The 20,149-nt window shown below is 34.8% G+C and overlaps 1 protein-coding gene and 1 long non-coding RNA gene across 22 annotated transcripts in view; one reads left to right on the forward strand and one right to left on the reverse strand.

Moving 5' to 3' along the window:
• LOC112426882 (uncharacterized) overlaps window positions 1-7,818 on the reverse strand; it is a 43,235-nt gene extending 35,417 nt beyond the window's left edge. The window contains exons 1-2 of the long non-coding RNA XR_011617789.1: window positions 7,690-7,818; window positions 6,364-6,576 (exon numbers count right to left, since the gene is read on the reverse strand). This is a non-coding gene — a long non-coding RNA (uncharacterized lncRNA). The remainder of the gene's footprint in view (window positions 1-6,363; window positions 6,577-7,689) is intronic.
• LOC105482774 (collagen type XXIV alpha 1 chain) overlaps window positions 1-20,149 on the forward strand; it is a 421,145-nt gene that overhangs the window by 183,789 nt on the left and 217,207 nt on the right. For all 21 annotated transcript variants that reach the window (XR_011617622.1, XR_011617589.1, XM_071087115.1 and 18 more), the window contains 4 exons: window positions 2,135-2,188; window positions 3,252-3,296; window positions 8,437-8,490; window positions 11,748-11,792. Coding sequence is in view for 19 of the 21 variants with exons in the window: in XM_071087115.1 (XP_070943216.1) it covers window positions 2,135-2,188; window positions 3,252-3,296; window positions 8,437-8,490; window positions 11,748-11,792 (198 nt within the window). In the remaining 2 variants the exon portion in view is untranslated. The remainder of the gene's footprint in view (window positions 1-2,134; window positions 2,189-3,251; window positions 3,297-8,436; window positions 8,491-11,747; window positions 11,793-20,149) is intronic.

A 20,149-nucleotide genomic window follows, 5' to 3' on the forward strand; every position in this document is an offset into this window, starting at 1 on the left:
TGTATGCTTATTTTTATCTACAAGTTTTTATTAGCCTATTATAACTCAATACAAAATCATTTTCATATATTAAAAATATTCTAATCCTCCCAGAAAGGATTTTGCTCCTTTTTCTAAATTCTTATTTATACTTTGCATATACCTCTACTTCTATTACAACTCTTAAAGTAGTAAGTTTTATTTTAAAGGACCATCTCCCATAATAAATGATGAATTCATTGGAAACAGGGACTCTGTCTTACTGATAATTGTATACTTAGGGACTAATATTGTGCTGTTAATTGAGCCTTATACATAGTAGAAAATTAATAAAATGTCAGATGAAAAATGAACAAACAGATGAATTAAGTGATTAAACTAGCTGACAGGTGGTAGAATTCAAATATGACAACATTCTAATTCTGTACCTCCAGTCAGTGTAGACACTTAAAATCTTTCACTTTGAATTCTAAAAGAGCAGTTTCAGATATTGAAGGCAGTTTGAAATCATTGTATCAAATCAGGATTATTTCAGTTGTAAGTGGTGGAAACCTGGCTTAAACAGGCTTACATAAATACATGAAAAGTTCAGGGATTCAATCACAGCTGAATTCAGGACCCTAAACAATATCAGAAGAGCCCAGTCACTCCAACTCTCTCCATTTGTTGATTCATTGATTTCATTCTCAGGCTGTCCCCTGGATGGTTTCCCACTGTTCAGTTTTACCTCATTTTTAATGCTATTCCCAGCAGTGCCACTGAAGTTTGAAATGTGCTTCAGTTGGGCTGAGTTGGGTCCCTTACTCATTCCTGGACCAGTCATTTTTTCTGGGGATGTACAATACACCGACTGACTTAGATCTCTGTCACATGTTCACAGTTACAGTCGGAGGTGGAGTCACCTCCCCTCAAACAACATGCACGAAGAGTGAAGAGAGTTTTTCCTTAAGGAAAATTAGGGTGCTTTTGCCTGTAAAAGGATTAACATATATTGGACTGGCATGAGGCACAATATGCCCATTTCCATAATCTAATCCATATCTTACTTTTAAAAATAAGAAAGCTGAATTAAAAGGTTAGGTTATTGCCTAAAGTAATACAGTTTCTTGAATGGTGCTATTTATGTAATAAGCTTACAATACTATATTATAGACTTTTAAACTGACAGAGAGTTTTGTTTTTATTGTGTTAAAGTACAGCAAGTATAGAGTAAAATATAACATGAAGGAAAGATTCCCATGTAGTTTGTCACTTTGCTGCATTTCAGAACAAGATCAAAGTCACCTAATAGATTTGCTCTTTGGTGTAGTTATTTAAAAATTATGTAAGTACAGTTAAAAATTAGATAAAACTTCTTAATGATTATAAAATGACTAAAAGCAATCATTCAAACTATAATTCTAAAAATAGAACTTTGCTGGCATCTTGCGTCGTTAGGAGAACAGAACTTATTAAGAAAATGTGGCCATGTTGAATAGACGTATACTGTTTTCTGATTTAAGACTTTTTAAAAATAGTTACTTTGAAAGGGTTTTCATTCAGAGAGCAATTGATTTTTAACAACATGTATTTTGTTTAACAAAATACTTTTTTAGTCTTGAAATGTCTAGTCAAATTCACACTCACTTTCTTCTGCAAATTCCTCTTCTCTTTTTGTCATCTTGTAGCAAAAAGGGAAATAAGTTGAAGAATATTCTTCAACTAATGAGTAATGAAGAACTAATGCATTCTTCAACTAACAAATAATGAGTTCCAGACTCTGCAGATCTCTTAATAGGTATTAAAACATTATTTGTTTCTTCCATCTGTTTTCAGACTTTGTGAACACTCTTTTTGTTTTACTCTTATCAGTTTAACAATTGGCCCCATTGCTTCCATTTTAGAAATACTTTTTCTGAAAAGGTGTCTGGAGGTTGAAGAATAAAATACTGAGCAGATTATTTGAATATTAACTTACTGTTTAAAAATAAGTTTATCCTGTGTTTTTGGATGCTTTGTTGTTTTCTGCTTGTCTATATTGCCACCCATTTTGAGAACTTCTTAATGGGAAATGAATGGTTTCAAAGAGTATTGTCCATCTCCACATTAATGCTGATTTATCAAAATGTCAGTTGATCTAAAATTTCTATTGTGTGCGTTTATATTGCTTTTATAGGGACTCCTCGGAAATAGAGGGCCTCCTGGACCTCCTGGTCTCAAAGGAACTCAGGTATGGAAGAAGTGATATCCATCAGCTTCAGCAAGGTTTTTAGTTAAAAGTTTCCCTTTTTATTTCTTGTGGGCCTTCAGTTTTTGTTTAAACACTATCAGATTTCCAGTTACCATTTTATTTATTTATTTAGACAGAGTCTCGCTCTCTTTCCCAGGATGGAGTGCAGTGGTGCAATCTTGGCTCACTGCAGCCTCGACCTCCTGGGCTCCAGCAATCCTCCTACCTCAACCTTCCAAGTAGCTGGGAGTACAGGTGCACCACCATTAGCCTGGCTAATTTTTGTATTTTTTGTAAAGACACAGTTTTGCTATTTAGCCAGGTTGGCCTACTTCTGGCCTCAAGCAGTCCTCCCACCTAAACGTCCCAGAGTGCTGGGATTACAGGCATGAGCCACTATTCCCAGCCTTCAAGTTGACACTTTATTTTGTCAGTTATGGAATAGAATTTAGAATCATTTTACAGTGTTCTGAATTCATTAAATGATTTATGTTAGCGGTATCCAGTGGAATGTCTGAAGAATCTGAACCCAGAATCTCACTCATATATACTAGAATTTATATTTACTATTTGTGACTACTTAATATTTTTGAACCAATAAATTATATTTTACTTGAATTGTGAATTGAGCAAAATGTTTACCAAATAAATAATATATACTATATGATTCTAGGGAGGTCTGTATGTATTATTCAGAAAGCAATCAACTATTTTTTAAAGGTAAATCAGTATATTTAGTAAATATGTCTGTAAATGTAGTAAAAACACTTACTGCTTTTTTTTCTCTTAGAGAATTATGAATAAAAACTTTTAATTTTTTTCTATATTCATCTTCAGTCTCTATCCACCCATATAGTTTTTGGTCCTTACAAGAATGCACCAGGTTCACACAAAAAACTAAAGTGTTGTGGGGTGATGGAGTTCAAAGTACAAGAAAATAACAGCATTATTTTCATCACATCTCAGAATGAGCCTCACATTTTAGAATAAATAGAGAAAATAAGAGTTTACATTTTTAAATACCCATTTTAGGCCATAATATGTTCTGATTTTTGTTTTTAAGGGAGAAGAAGGACCAATTGGACCCTTTGGGGAACTGGGGCCACGAGTAGGTATTGTATAATTTTCCATAAGTGGTTTTCTTGAAAATAGCTGTTCTATAAATGTTTTTAACATCATAACATTTTACATTATAGTGAAGGACAAAAATGAAAACAAACTATAGTCATAAAATGCCCCAAAATAAAATAGGCTAATAACTGGAAGTCTCAAAGATAGTTTGAATGATGTTATGCCTACTATGTAGTTACTTGCTATTTTGGTGGTTTATAGACTTAGTAATTTGTGCAAATTGTTTATAAATTTCTTGAAATGTAAAGGGAGCTAAATACTTTAGCCATTTTAGTAATATTCTGAGATTTCCTGTTTTCTAAATGTGTTAGTAAAATTATGGAAGGCTAATAAGATGTATTTTCTGCCAGTGTTTTTGTCAGATAATACCATGGGTAATATGTGAATTGTTTTCAAGTTCTAGAAATGAATTATTTAAAAATTTTTGGTATACATGACCAAAGTTTACCTTATGAAATAATTAAGTTATATGTGTTACATTTATTTTAAGAGGCATTAGACTCATATGAAATACATCTCATTTCTTTTCTTGACAACATCATAAAGTACTGGTTCTTCTTCTTCTTTTTTTTTTTTTTTTTTTTTGAGATGGAGTCTCACTCTGTCATCCAAGCTGGAGTGTAGTGGCGTGATCTCAACTCACTGCAACCTCCACCTCCTGGGTTCAAGCAAATCTCCTGCCTCAGCCTCTCGAGTAGCTAGGATTACAGGCGTGTGCCACCATACCCTGCTAAGTTTTGTATTTTTAGTAGAGATGGGGTTTCACCATGTTGGCCAGGCTGGTTTTGAACTCCTGGCCTCAGGTGATCCGCCCACCTGGCCTCTCAAAGTGCTGGAATTACAGGAGTGAGCCACCATGTCTGGCCAAAGTACTGGTTCTTAAAATGCTTTTACATTTAAAAAGACTGTAATTATTTCTTTCACAGTTTTACCTTACTAGCACATATATTGCTACTATCCCATTGGGGGTAAAAAAGAGTTTTCATTTTTTTTTTTTTGAGAATTATATAACAGAAAAACTGGAATTTGAGCCCAATAAAATTGATCTTATTCAAAATTTACTTCCTTTGAAAAGAGGAGAACCATATTCACCTCTGGTCTACACAGTCTTAATATTAATAATTACTGTTGTTGCTATTTGTTGAATATCAATTTGGGGCCTAATATTGCTATAAGTATATGAATCATCTTTAATCCTGAAAACAACTCTGCAAGATATCGTTCCTATTTTTAGATTTGAAAATAAGGTTTTAATATTACATGTTCAAGTATAACACGATCAAATCAAAATCAATACAATATGATAGAATTTAAGTAGGACAAGAAGTTATGATTCTGTTTCTGATACTCTGAATCGCTTGATTCCAAAGACTTTGAAAATGTGCTGATACCAGATTCCAGTGAGATTCTTTCCATAATGTAAATATGTATAACTGTATCTTAATATCCTACACAGTGCTTGAAATAGTATTATTAAAGATAAAAGAAATGTCACACTAAGGCTCTTACCAAGCAGTGGAAATAAAAATAGAATTGGTTTTGTAAATATCATAGAAAAAATCTAATAATTCAGGTTCTTAACTCTATTTCTTGTTCTGTGTGTCTAACTTAGAGAACAATTGATGTTTAATAATAATAGGATGATTTTCAGTTCTTTGCTTTGCTTTTTGCTTGTTAGGAAATTATTCGATAATTTCGAGCAGGCAAAAGCAAAAATTAAAATGTTTTGACTTCTAGTCTAATAAGACTAGAAGTCTTAAATACAGTTGTAAGTGGCTAAATCTTTTATGTGTAGTAAAAACAGAATGTGAGCCAGAGGGTTGTTCTGTTCCACTTTAAGAAGAAAAAATATGAGCATGTCTTAATTGACAACAGCAATAAAATCCAATATAGCAGGGGTCCCCAACCCCCAGGCCATGGACTGGGCATGAGCATTACCACTTGTATTAGTCAAGGTTCTCTAGAGGGACAGAACTAATAGGATATATATAAAGGGGAGTTTATTAAGTATTACCTTACACAATCACAAGGTCCCACAATAGGCTGTCTGCAAGCTGAGGAGCAAGGAGGACCAGTCTGAGTCCCAAAACTAAAGAACTTGGAGTCCAATGATGGAAGGCAGAGAAACATCCAGCATGGGAGAAAGATGCAGGCTGGGAGGCTAGGGCAGTCTCGCCTTTTCACATGTTTCTGCCTGCTTTATATTTGCTGGCAGTTTATTAGATTGTGCCTACCAGATTAAGGGTGGATCTGCCTTCCCCAGCTCACTGACTCAAATGTTAATCTCTTTTGGCAACACCCTCACAGACACACCCAGGAACAATACTTTGTATCCTTCAATCCAATCAAGTTGACACTCAGTATTGACCATCTAACTGCCTGAGCTTCACCTCCTGTCAGATGAGCAGCAGCATTAGATTCTCATAGGAGCAGAAACCCTGTTGTGAACTGTGCAAGCAAGGGATCTAGGTTGTGTGATCTTTATGAGAATCTAATGTCTGATGATCTTCTGAGGTGGACCAGTTTCATCCCGAAACCATACCCTGCCACCTCATCTGTGGACCTGCTCTCCCCTACTGATCTTATCCTCTATTCTTTTCAGCTACTCTCTGCTACAGTCATACCCTTTACTTTGTCATTACCAGTGATAGCGACCTCTCATTTTCAATTTTAAACTTCTCATTTCCCAACCACCATCTTTCTTTCTAATACATTCTCTCTCATTATCCAATCTAATAAACCCAATAGGAATGTCAATGCATTGATTCTGCTGCTTTTCCATTGTGTCTTGTCTCCTTTATGATCACAAATTCCTCATCTTGCTTAAAACATTATAATTATTCCTTTGATTACATTCTGAATTCTGTCTTCAAACCTATTTATTCTCTTGCTTTTCTAAGTTATTACTTTATACTTTGTTTCTTCAAACTCCGTTCAGTTCTCTCTCATCCTTATTCTTAGCCTTTGCCTGGCATCCTACTTCCCTGAGAAGATTGAAGTAACCAGAAGAGAACTTACAGTTTTCTGCCATTGCATGTACCCACCTTCTTCTATCTATACTCTGCTTTCTTTCCTGTTGTTGTTGATGAGCAGGCCATTTTTCAAGCTAAGCAAAACTTCCAGTTGTTTGCTGCATACTCTGTCCTCTTGACTACTCAAGATAATTGGTCCAACAGTTCTCTCTGTCTCTGCTATATTTTCTCTTCTCTACACGAAATCATTCCTATCAGCATATAAAGCTGCTGCTATTCTTCCAGCTTAAAAACAAAAACAAAACTTTTTTGGTCTCAGTTTGCCTTCCAGGTGTTACCCTATTTTTATCTTTCCCTTTTCAGTAAAACTCCTCAAAAGTGTTGTCTATACGTGCTCTTTCAGTTTTTCTCTTCCTTCTATCTGCTTAAACCACATTTGTTCCCACCACTACAATACAAATACTCTGATCAATACGATCAGTGGTTTCTGTATTGCTGGATCCAATTGTCATTTCTCAATCCTCAGAGTCCTCTTATTACTCAGTACTTCTATTCTTCAGAATTTGACAAGATCACTCTCTCCTCCTAGAAACAATTTCTTTACTTCCATGATTTTCCTCCTAACTTTCTGGCACAAATTAAATTTTTTCTAATTTCTTCAAATTCTAAGTTTTGGAATACCCCAAAGCTTGGCCTGTGGATTTCTCATTTCTATCTATACTCACTGGCTAAATGAGGTCATCCAGCCTAGGGCTTTAAATACCATCAAAATGCTGGTGGTTTCCAAGATTATTTCTTCTTATCAGATCTTTCTACCTGTTAAATTCTGAACTTGTGTAAATAACTACCACAAGATCTCTCCATTTAGATGTCTAACAAGCATATCAAACTAAAATGTCCAAAACTTAGCTTCTTATTTACCCTCCAAACCTGTTTTCAGTCTTCTTCATTTCATTTGGTCTGCTACTCTTACATTAAAATCCTGAGATTCATTTTTGACTCTTCTCTTTCTCCCACATTTCACACATGACCCACCAGCAGTTCCTGGAAGCTCTACCTTCATATTATATGCAGAATCTTGCCACTCTGCTATCACCCTGATTCACACCCCCATCATCTCTCACTTGGATTATTGTACTAGACTCTTATTCAGACTCTCTTCTTCTACCCTGGAATCAAAGTGATCCTGTTAAAACTTAGATCTTATCAGTTTTCTCCTTAAATCTTGTCTAAGGCTTCCTGTCTCACTCAGATAAAAGTCAAAGTCCTAACTGCAACCTACAAGGCCCTATGTGACCTGACTTCTCATTCCCCATTTCCTTCTTTGACTTCATCACTTTACTGGTCTTCTCCTCTCAATTCTTCAGCTTCTCCTGATTTCTCCAACATACTACACACATTTTAGCTGTAGTGCCTGTGCACATGCCCTTTTCCTCGGCCTGGAATACTTTTCCTTCAGATATCCATATAACTTGTCCCTTTCTTTAGGTCTTTATTCAAATGCCACCAAACTGCCAACTCCCCCAGGGAATGGCACTCGCTAGGGAAGTTGGTTGAGGGTCAAGGGTCACACTCTTCACAGAACCCTGGGATCTCTCTTCTCTCCTTAGGCCTGGGGAAGTAGCTTCGCTCTCTCTCTCTCTCTCTCTCATTGTCATCAAAGACAAGTCAATTCTTACCTTTAGACTCTCTGAAAACTAAAGTAAGAATACAAGTAATCTGCAAACAACTTTTTGGTGAGGTCTTCTTTCTGGAATCTTATGAACACTTTCAATAAAATTCCCACAACAGTTTATATATCCCTTCCTTGCTTGATTTGTTGCCTTTCATATTACCACTACCTAACATACTAATATTTTACTAATTTTTTAAAACGTTATTCTCACTAAAATATAAGCTCTATGAGGGCAGGTATGTTTAGTGCAGTCCTCGATCCTCTGCATCTAGAACTGTTCATGGCACGCAGTAGACAGTTGGATATTTGTAGAATGAATGGCGAATGAGTATGATGAAATACATTTATCAAATAATGTTAAAGTGTTTAATTTTATAAGAATAGTCTAAATTTCATATATCTTAGGAAACTTTCAAAAAGGAGAATGACTAAACATATATACTTTCTTCTTTCATTCTGTTCTGTTCTAGGGAAAACCAGGTCAAAAGGGGTATGCAGGTGAACCAGGACCAGAAGGCTTAAAGGTAAAGCAACTGACTTTATTGTCAGTTTTAAAATATAATTTTCAGAAACATAAAATTATGACTTTCATACAAATATGAAATGAACACATCAACTTAAAAAGAACCGGTAAGATGTTAAAACTGTTATGAAGAGCAACTAAGAATCTGTATCTTTATATTTGTATCTGTTTATATGCAGGTTGAGTATTCCCTGTCTGAAATGCATGGAACCAGAGTGTTTCAGATTTCAGGTTTTTTTGGAGTTTTAAATATTTGTATTATACATGCTTACAAGTTAAGCATCCCAAACCCAAAAATCTGGATTTTTGCTCCAATGAGCATTTCCTTTCAATGTCATGCTGGTACTCAAAAAGTTTCAGATTTTGGAACATTTATTATTTCAGATCTTGGATCTTGGATGCCCAATCTGTGTATCTGTGATTATGTCTGTATCTATATTCTATATCTATGTATGTGATTTAATAAAGAAACGTTAGGATAAGATTTGTGGGTTGCATACAGGGCAATAAACCATAACTTCTGGGGTTATCAATTCTACTGGGTAGAAATCTACAAGTTCATATAACTTTACTAAGTCTGGATCTTTTAATCACTAGTAAACGGTGAGTCTAAGTATATTCACTAGATAATCACTGAGTAACCTTCATCACTTTATGATATTAAGAAGATGTATCACTTACTATTTACTTTATTTCCAAGCTCTTGGATAATTTTTTATAACACCAACAAATATAAAGTAATGCAATGGTTTATTACATACAGAATTGAGACCTGAAAGAAACTAGCTTATAAGAATTGGTAAGTTTTGCAAATTTAAAATTTAACTATAAATTGACGTAGTCACAGCATTTTTACTAAGTTTCCTAAAGCTAATTTTTTTTATTAAATTCATCCTTTTTATGATGCTGGAACCTAAGGAAAAGCTAAACAACACTTTTCGAGCTTGATAAAGAAATATGAGCTAAAGTATGTTTTAATGTATCAGTATATATGAGGCTAAAGTTATCCTGGGGCAGAATATGTGTACCTGACTCTTTCTCAAGTTACATACAAAAGTCCTCTGAAAAATAGGGTAGTAGTATTTATAAACAGAAGGCTTAATCAATTTGCCTTTACTGGGATTAACAATTCTCCTTTACTGGACTGCCAAATAGTGCTAGGAAATCCAACTGTGAGCTACCATCCAGTGAAATTGGCAAGAAACAGAATCTTAGTTATTTTTATACTTTCTTTCCCTAGAATCACACCAGAATCTAGGCGGCTTCTGTGTTACCTAGTAAACAGAGGAAATTTTGTAATGTTCATTCCTTCCTAGCTGTCACTGAAATTTGCGTTTCAGTACATCATGTAGCTATTAACTGAGACCTGGCACTCCCTCGGGGAGTTGGTTAAGGAACACACTCTTCATAGAACCCTAGATCTGTGTTCTCTTTCTAGGCCTGGGGAAATAGCTTCTCTCTCTCTCTTTCGTTGTTGTCAAAGACAAGTAACTTCTTACCTTCAGACTCTGAAACTAATAGTACATTTTATTTAACTCAAGATATCAAAATATTATATCCTTTAAACATGTAATCAATATTGAAATTATTAATGAGATGTTTTATATTCTTGTTTTGTAGAAAGCCTTTGAAATCTGATGCATTTTTTTATACTTATATCACAATTCAATTGAGACCAGCCTATTGCAAATATTCAGTAGCCACACATCATTATTGGCTACAATATTGTTCAGTATCTTAACATCTTACTGTTCTACACTGGAATATAATTATTAATGTTTAGACAGTAATTGATTAGTTTTAGACATAACATATTTAATCTGTTTCTGTACACAAAATGTATATTGCTATTAGAGTGTGTCTCTGTGGTACTTTGAACTTAATCTTTCACCTTTTGTTAATCTATACCTTTGCCGATGCCATTCCTCACCACCAAAAATGGCCCTTCCTCATTACCAGTGTTAAGTATCCCATATTTTTCAGGGCCCCGCTTACAGTTTCATAATCCATTATTTGAAATCATTAATGTTTGGATTTTTGAAAAGTAACATGTCGCATATAGTATATTTTATTTACCACTACCAGAAGGGTGTGCAACAGCATACCATAATTAGATATATTAATATTTCTGTAGTGAAATGTAAGGATGTTCAGATTAATTGGAATACATCAAGACTATAAATGGCCTTATTCAGAACAAAATAAGCTTTACTGCCAAATCAATCCAAGTTAGGTCAAGTTTGCCACCAAATGAGTTGTGAAAAACTCTGAGTTTTCAGAGCATTATGGACTGCAAAATTTTGTTTCAGAGGTTATGAACATGCGTTACTTCTCCAGTGATGCCAGCTCTAGCTGTTCCAGTTAACAGGGTGCCTGCTCCTAGAGTACTTAACCTGTCCCATGTATTGTTCTATTTGAGCAAATAGAATATCCCTGTGGGAAAGACTTTAATTTCATTCTTCTTAATACCTTTCACTGTGCTTACTACTCTGCCTTTTACAGAGTACACCTCAATAAAGATTTTATTTTTAAAAATTTTATCTATAAAAGTGATTAAAAGTCACGAATAGGAGAATATTTTTTAAGAAAATAGATTATTACCTGATATGGTTTGGATTTGTGTCCCTGCCTAACTCTCATGTCAAATTGGAGGAGGGACCTAGTGGGAAGTGATTGGCTCATTGGGGCGGATTTCCATTTTGCTGTTCTTGTGATAATGAGTGAGTTCTCACGAGATCTGATGGCTTAAACGTGTGTGGCACTTCCCCCTTTGCTCTCACTCTCTCCTGCTCCAACATGTGAAGTTGTGCTTGCTTCACCTTTACCTTCCACCATGAGGCCTCGCAGTCATGCTTGGTGTTAAACCGTGGAACTGTGAGTTAATTAAACCTCTTTTCTTCATAAACTACCCAGTCTCAGGTAGTTCTTTATAGCAGTGTAAGAACAGACTGATACATTACTATTTGAATGAAAATAGAGGGTAGGCCACATTTCATAGAAATACTCTACCATAAGTTTTTAAAAATTTTTATTTTAAGTTCTGGGGTACATGTGCAGGATATGTAGGTTTGTTATATAGGTAAACGTGTGCCATGGTGGTTTGCTGCACCTATAACAAAGTTTTAAGTAACTGAAATTTCCTTTGCCTTTTTCTAGGTTATGACTAGATAATTGCATTAAAAATGAAAGTTGAAACTGTCATGAATAATCTAGCTTGAAAAATAACTGTTTTTGCAACTTTATATTCTTTTTTGACAGGGAGAAGTAGGAGATCAAGGAAATATTGGGAAAATTGGTGAAACAGTAAGCTTATTTTATGCTCTTATTTTTTTTAATCAACTGTAAGCATTTTTAGGAATCATATTAGCCATGATTATGTTCGCTATAATCAAGTTACTCAGAATCAGAGTAATTCTTATCTACTACAAATTTAAACTTACTTGTGATGTTTCTACTGACAAATAAAACCTAATGTACAAGAGAGAAATGAGAGAAAACACAATTGATGATGTTTTCATCCAATATAAACTATATTTGTGACCTCAGAAACATTGTTTCTAATATTTGGTTTTCAATATTATTCTGATAGCTTCAATCTAAATTTGACCTTACAATTTTTCATTAATTATATTATTATTATTATTATTGTTATTATTATTTGAGATGGAGTCTTGCTCTGTCGCCCAGGCTGGAGTGCAGTGGCACGATCTCTGCTCACTGCAACCTCTGCCTCCCAGGTTCAAGCGATTCTCCTGTCTCAGCCTTCTGGGATAGCTGGAGTTACAGGTGTGCGCCACAATACACCCGGCTAATTTTTGTATTTTTGGTAGAGACGGTGTTTCCCCATGTTGACCAGGCTAATCTCGAACTCCTGACCTCAAGTAATCCAGCTGCCTCAGCTTCCCAAAGTGCTGGGATTACAGGTGTGAGCCACAGCGCTCAGCCATTTTTCATTATTAAAAAACTTATTAAATTATATAATAATTTAATAGCTTGAAGATAATTTTTCTTTAGGTTTGAAAAGTTGAGGTAAACTAAGACATATTGAGTTGGAAAGTATAATTGTGTTCCTCAAATAAAGATTGAATTGTTCGAATTAATATTATTGTGGAAGAACAGGCTTCATGTTGTATTTGAATCAGATTTGTTAGAAGTAATTTTATTTTTTACAGTGAAGCCAGCCAAAATATTCTCTAACAAATGAACTTACGTAGCATATGTAAAGTGGAACATTAAATTAACACCAGGAAAGTGAATTTATTTACAGAGTGTGCTAAATTAATTGTCACAAAATAGATAATTATTTCTTATGACTTAAAACATTTTTTTTCTATATGGTTGTTTTATAGGATTAAATAATTAAACAATTATAAATCTTGGTCTTGTGACAAAACAGCAAAACATTTCTGATACTGATTTTTTGTTATTAATTGTTAATAAAAATAGGAAGAGTATCTGTGTAGTCTTAAAAGATCATTGCCATACTTAATTAACTTCTGAGTCACTAGAAGGAGAAGTTTTTGTTCTTGTTTTTTCTGGGAAAGTTTCAAGGAAGTATTTATATGAATTAGATTATTAAAGGCTTCTAGTCAGATATGATTGTAACTTATATTTCTCTAAGGTTACTCAAATTCTGCCTTTTCTGAGTGACAAATTGCTTAAGAAATATATATAAAGTTGGTATCCAAAGTTAAAATACTAATGAAGAACATATTTTCTTAAAATAATATCTTACATATTAAACTTTTAAGTGTCATTTACCTAATAGTTTTGGACTAATTCCACACAGTATAAGAACCCACTGCTGGTACTTTCCAAAGAGGACATGGACTATCTTGGCAGGTAGTAGATTTTTGTCACTGGAGGGAAAATAACATTTATGGAACATTTGTGATGTACTAGGTATAATGCTAAGTGACATTTCATATTATGGTATTTAATTTAATTCTCAAACAGCTTTAAAAGATATATTTTGTTATTCTGGTTTTTAAAATTAGGAATCTGGCGCACATTGAGTAACCAGTTCAAAGTTATATAGCTAATAAATTACTGAATTGAGATTTAAACCCAGAGCTCCTAACTCAAAATCCAAATCTCTGCTTTATGCCATGCTTGGATGTTTTAATATTGGTTCGATAGCTATCTCATATAAATGTTGTAGAGAGTCTTTAAGCATGTGATAAGTTATTAGACAAAAAGATCTTTCCAACTTCGAGATTCTATCTTCCTTGTTAAGGAGGGCACATGAAGCCTCCTTTAAAAAATTACTGACTATATCAGGTTAATTCAAATATATAAAATGTCTGAAGAATATTTTTGTTTCTCAGTAATTCTGGCTTTCATTTTGCCTTTCTAATTTCCAAATCTTAGAAATATAGTTCATCTAATCCAGAGTTCTGTTGCCAAGAGAATTCTTGAGAGATAGGAGAAGGTACAGTTGTACTTCATGACATCTATCTTGTAATTGTAGTAGCTGATTTTTACTTTGCTCAATCTTTTTGTATAGTCATTAATTGCTTTTAACTGGCCCTTCTCCAGGTTTGTTTGTTTCTAGATTTATACTAATTAGAATTCAATTTGTGATAGAGTGTGCCAAGCACAGCAGTTCTACCTATATTTCATGTCTACCTCTTGCAATTATTTATAGTATACAAAGAATTAACTTCCATAAATGTGCCCCAGATGAGTCTCTAATTTCAAAAGATGCCCTCTCATCTTCCACATTCTAGCATTCAGATGTTTAGAAGTAAATCTGGAATTATCTAACCATAATTACCAGTCTTCTGTGTCTTAAACTGTCTCGGCTGAAAGTATCCGAAGAGCTGTAAAGAAAAAAAATGTTCTTTTTCACTATTGGCCAAGAGACTAATATTACGATCAGTAGATAGACATTATAAGAGAACAGCTTTTGGTTTAATGTAGGCAAGAATATTTTAATAGAATTTTTAACACTCAAATAGGCTTTTCCATAGAGTGATCCAACATCTTATTATTAGAAGGTTTGATGTCTTTTTTCAGTCATTTACCAGGCAGATATTTATTGATTACACCAGGCAAATTTTTAAACATATAGTCCCTACCTTCATGGAACTTACAGTCTATTGGAGGTTTGACAGATATTAAATAGTCACATAAAGAAATATGTAAACTGTGATACATTCTATAAAGAAAAAGTACAAGGGACTATGACAAGGGTGCCAATTTAGATGATCAGTAGATGAGAGAAGGCTGTTTTGAGGAAATGACATATGAGTAGTAATCATAAAGAATGATATGAGCTAGCCAGGGAAGGGGTGGGGAAAAAACTTCCCTGGAATATGCAATATAACATTGTTTCCACCTTTGCCACCTACCTTGCTGTGGAGAAATTACTAAATGTTTCTAAATATTTGGTTTTTTCTCAGAGTAAAATGATGAAAATAACTACCTTATAGATTTTCTTATGATGATTAAACATGATACAATGCCAGTCATGTAGTAAAAACTTGATAAATGTTAGCTGTTGTTGTGGAGGTTATTGTTATGTGTGATGGTAGATGCTGTTTCGAGGAACTGAAATAAAGTTGGTGTGGATAAACTTTGATGAACAAAGGGTGAAGGTATGTGAGATGATACTAGTGAAGGAGGCAGGAGCCAATCATTTAGGACCATGTTTATCACTTTGCACTTGAACCTAAGGTCAATGAACAATTGCTAAAGGTATGCTAAGTAAGCCAATGTCATTATTTAATTTGAGGTTTAAGATCACTCTTGTTGCAATGGATTGGGAAGTTAGAACATGGCTTTGAAGACCTGAAGTAGAAGAGGATAACCAATGGGAATGCTATTGCAGTAGTCTGTATGAATGAGAAAGATGATTTAGACCAGTGGAGATAAAGAGAAGTGGATATATTTTGAAGATATTTGAGGTAACAGATTGGAGGTAGGCTGCAAATCAGGGGAGGATTCTAGTCAGTCTCCAGTGTACAATTAGGCCTTTGATAACTAAACTATGTAGGATTTATCAGGAATATTCTGAAAGCACAAGGAAATGGTATACAGAATGTCTCAGGATAATTCCAATTCTAAGAATCCATGACTTTTTTCTAAGAATTTTGATGTTTCTAGTCTTCCTCTCACCTGCAAATTTGACTTCTTTTCTCTGTCCCTTTTATTTTATTTTATTTTATTATTTTATTTTATTTATTAAATTATACTTTAAATTCTGGGATACATGTGCAAAATGTGCAGTTTTGCTACATAGGTATACATGTGCCATGGTGGTTTGCTGCACCCATCAACCTGTCATCTAGGTTTTAAACCCTGCATGCATTAGTTATTTGTCCTAATGCTCTCCTTCCCCTTGCCCCCCATCCCCCCAACAGGCCTTGGTGTGTGATGTTCCCCTCCCTGTGTCCATGTGTTCTCATTGTTCAGCTCCCACTTATGAGAACATGCGGTGTTTGGTTTTCCGTTCCTCTGTTAGTTTGCTGAGAATGATGGTTTCCAGCTTCAACCATGTCCCTGCAAAGGATGTGAACTCATTCTTTTTATGGCTGCATAGTATTCCATGGTGTATATGTGCCAGTTTCTTTATCCAGTCTATCACTGATGGGCATTTGGGTTGGCTACAAGTTTCTCTGGCCTTTTTCTAGTTTAATTATGTCTTTCTGATGTTGGAGCAAACAGAACTAGAGTAAAGTATTTTACAGGCAGTGATTTCACAGCTTTCTTCATGAGTAGGTAATGACTCCTATTATGTTTTCTTTATTGTTGATGATGCTTAAATCAAGCAGGCCTTTTACCTATAACAGGAAAACTGGGGATGTCTTTGGCAAATAATCGGTAGGGATTTCTAGGATCATTTTCTGGTCTCATATTTTATTTTTTCACAGTTTCCTTGATTACACTGAGTTTCAGTTGTCACATTTCTGCCCCACTTGAAGATTTTCAGATGATTGCCCAGTAGTCTGGCCACATTGTTTCATTTCTTAAAACATAACCCAACTTATTTGATTTACCACAATAATTCCTTTACTTACAGACTTTGGTGAACAAAGTAAGATTTCATGAGAAATCTACTGTGTCCTCTCTGTTTTTCACCCTCTGGTGTGCTAATGTATAATAAATGTCCAATGAGCAGAGAGGAAGAAGAATAGAAAGGCATGGATAATCCTCAAAATCAGGTATCCTGTTTCTCATTACAAAACCTTTAGAATCATAAATCCCCTCATGACTGATTCCAAGCTGGGTTATAACCAATTCATTCAAAAGCAAAAAGAGGTGGAGTCAGTGGAGAAAGAAAAAAGAAATAAATGTATTTATTGAAGTCCTGTTAATTTCATTTAGTCTTTAAACAACTCTTATAAAGTAAGTTTTCTTATTGCATTCTATAAATGAGGAAGCTGAAATTTATTGAAATTATGTAATGTATCCAAATTCATACAGTGAGTAAGTAACAGACCTGGATTTCAAATCCAAAATTTGTATTTCCAGTTCCAAGTCACTCTTTTCTGCATCAGGTAATCATCAATTTGTCCTGTTTTTAAATTTAAAGTGCATCCTTGGGAATTAATGTTTAGGAGATGTGAAAAGGGTAAAATAAAATTTTGCTCTGTAATATCTTAAGTCCAGCTGGCAATTTACTTTTTAAAATATTGTCAAATGTTATTTGCCTCTGAGAATTATGGAAATATAACTTAATGTATTTGTGATGGAAATAGGAAAGACTTTGAAAGAGCCAGAAAAAAATATCGTAGAAGTGCTCAGCACAAAACCTCATTTGATACAGTGATTGGTTTTGCTGCCCTCTAGTAGAATTACCATGAAATTAGCTTGATACATGTTCATTTTATTTTATTTCCAATTTTTTCTTTCATTAATAATGAAATGGGAAAAGTTCCCTTATCCCCCTTGCAGGGTGTGCAATAGGGGTGTGGCTCATTTCTTTGGTGTCCCGCTGTCAAACCCCGAGGGGAAGCATGCAGACGGGGAGGTAGTGTGTAGCATTTTGGGGCTCCAATCCCATGGCAGCATCTAGGGTTGAGTGTCTACAGCTCCCAAAGCCCCATTGGGCATGTGTTACAGTGTGCTCTTTCAGCCTGGCCATCTGCAGGCAGCTTGTGTTAATCAGCTCAATTAGATGCTCTGCCTTATCACAAAGACAGAGGGATTTCTGTATCCCGGATTCTTGCCCTGGTGTACTGGAAAAATCAGATCACAGTGGACTTGGAGGATGGGTGTAAGGTTTTATTGAGTGGTGGAGGTTGTTCTCAGCAAGCCAGATGGGGAGCAAAAAGGGGATGGAGTGAGAAGGTGGTCTTCCCTTAGAGTCAGGCTGCCCAGTGGCTGGACTCTTCTCCACCCACACCAACTGAATTCCATGTGGTCTCTCCGTAGATGACCTGTTGGTGTCTGTTGTTGTGTTATTCAGCTCCTCTTGATGTCCACCCGTTTGTGTCTGTGTCTACTTAAGGTATCGGGCTTATATGAGCACAGGATGGGGAGCATGGTGGGCCATCCTAGGCACAGGCCTGAGGGTGGAGCCCTGGCTAGTTTCCCCAGCCTTCCCTACCCTGCACTTCCCCGCCCCGCTTCTGTATCAATAGGAGACTGCTAGTTTTAGAGGTACCTACCTAAATCATAAGAAGTCATATTTCTTTGAGGGAAAGACCCAGATACTGGTGGTACCATTCAGCCAAGCAGCAAGAACTGCAGTATAACGCTACAACTATGCCTAACTAGGGCCTTTGTGGTTTCAGTGCCTTTATCTTAAAGAATGTCATCTACCCCTCCTGTTTTTAGGCTACTCATATCTATATAACAGCAGTAAAGCTGTTTTATACCTTCTATATGATGGGGGTAGTAATTTTTCTCAGGCAATGGAAAGTTATATGAAATGTGTATCCATGATACATTTCATCATCAGGAGGGTGTTTACCTGAATATGATAAAAAGTAGCTACTATTTATTGAGAACTGATAATATGCCAGACACTTTGCATATATTGTATTATTTAATCCTCATAGTCACCCTGGAAAATAATAATTATTATTCCTATTTTATACAAAAGGAACTTACGTTTCAGAGAAGTCAAGAAACTTGTCCAAAGTCAGGTCGTATCGCAGCAGAGCTGGGACTGAAAAGGAGATATCTTTAACTTCTCACTATCATCCTGCTTCCTTTTAGCAATCACCTGAAGATTTTCAGTTGTCTTTCTAATGAATAAGTATAAACCTGCTATTACTGCATGAAGTTAGAGGTCATGGGGCCACACATACCATATTATGGTTTGAGAAACTATTCTGAAAAACCACAGACATACAAAATTATTATGTGTTAGGATCATGTATTTGATATTTATCATCTTCGAAACTGAAAAAGAATTAGACCTAGCATTCATGCAGTGGTATAGAAAACAAGCTAGTTATCATACATGCCATATTAAAGAGTAATAAACAAGAGAGTACCCTTCTTAGTCTAATAAAATTTTTCAAATTGCCCAAATTGTAAAAACAATAAACTACTTCTTCAAAATAATAAAAATAAAAGAGATATTAAAATGAAATTTTGTTTTTAAGATAGCATCAGTCTTTCAGATGTGAGTATTTAACATGCTTACTGCCCTCAGAGGCAATTAGCCCGTTAGCCTTCAGAGTAAGGAAATGTAAATTTGATCACCTTACTTGTTTTAGAATTGATAGAAATAGTATTTTTTAATAACCTCTGGTTTTTAAGGATTTACTCCTAAGGATTATTTTTTAAAAATCACATTCAATATAATTCTGTATATGTGCCTGGGACATTAATAGTTAGAATCCTAATAGGGTTAAACATTATTATTCTGTGACTTGAAGTAAATTCATTGTCTACAAATATGTGTGTCTCATGTTTTTCTTCATCGTGTACTTATGTTTCTGTGTTTCAGAAGGATACTGTGATTTTTATAGCCAAACAAAAGGAAGATACCGTTAAAAACTAGTATTTTTCTCTTTTATTTATTCTAGCATTCAGAAGACACTTATTGAACACTTACTGTGTGCTAGAGAAAACAGTAAAGTAAGACTTGATCTTTAAGTGGTATATGATCTAGAAAATGAGAAAAGATTATACACATATTTTGCCAAAACATTAGTCCTCTTTCATAAGATACTCTAAGAAAAAGAAGCAAAAGTTATTTTGGCAGCTGTCATAAGGACATATGTGTTGATAGAGAAACTCTGGCTTTATTTTGCCAAAAATATGTTACTATTCTCTTAGGTAGGGATATTATGAAGTGTTAATCACAACTTTTGAGGAAATGGCAGCTCTAACTTTCTATATAGAAGGCCCGAGGGGTGGCATTTTGATTGGAAGAGGCTGTCAAGGGACTTCCCCTGAAGCTAGTTTGCATGAAAACTATACTGTTTGCATTTATTAGTAGTGCATTATCTTATTTTTATTTACACATCAGTAAAAATAGCAAAAGTTTCTAATGATACTTTATGGTCAGGATCTATAAAATGGAGAATACATTGCTTGTTGGTATTAAAGAATAGGATGGACTGATGGAAATAATGGAAGGGGCAAAGGTAAAGGCATTGCTTTGGGCCACCTGTTGGCACTACCACTCTTAGAGAAGATGATGGCTGAATTATAATCTGAGAGTAAAAATAGTGAAAAATTATTGTGGTTGTGATTTT

Source organism: Macaca nemestrina, chromosome 1 (assembly GCF_043159975.1).
Source record: "Macaca nemestrina isolate mMacNem1 chromosome 1, mMacNem.hap1, whole genome shotgun sequence".
NCBI lineage: Eukaryota > Metazoa > Chordata > Mammalia > Primates > Cercopithecidae > Macaca > Macaca nemestrina.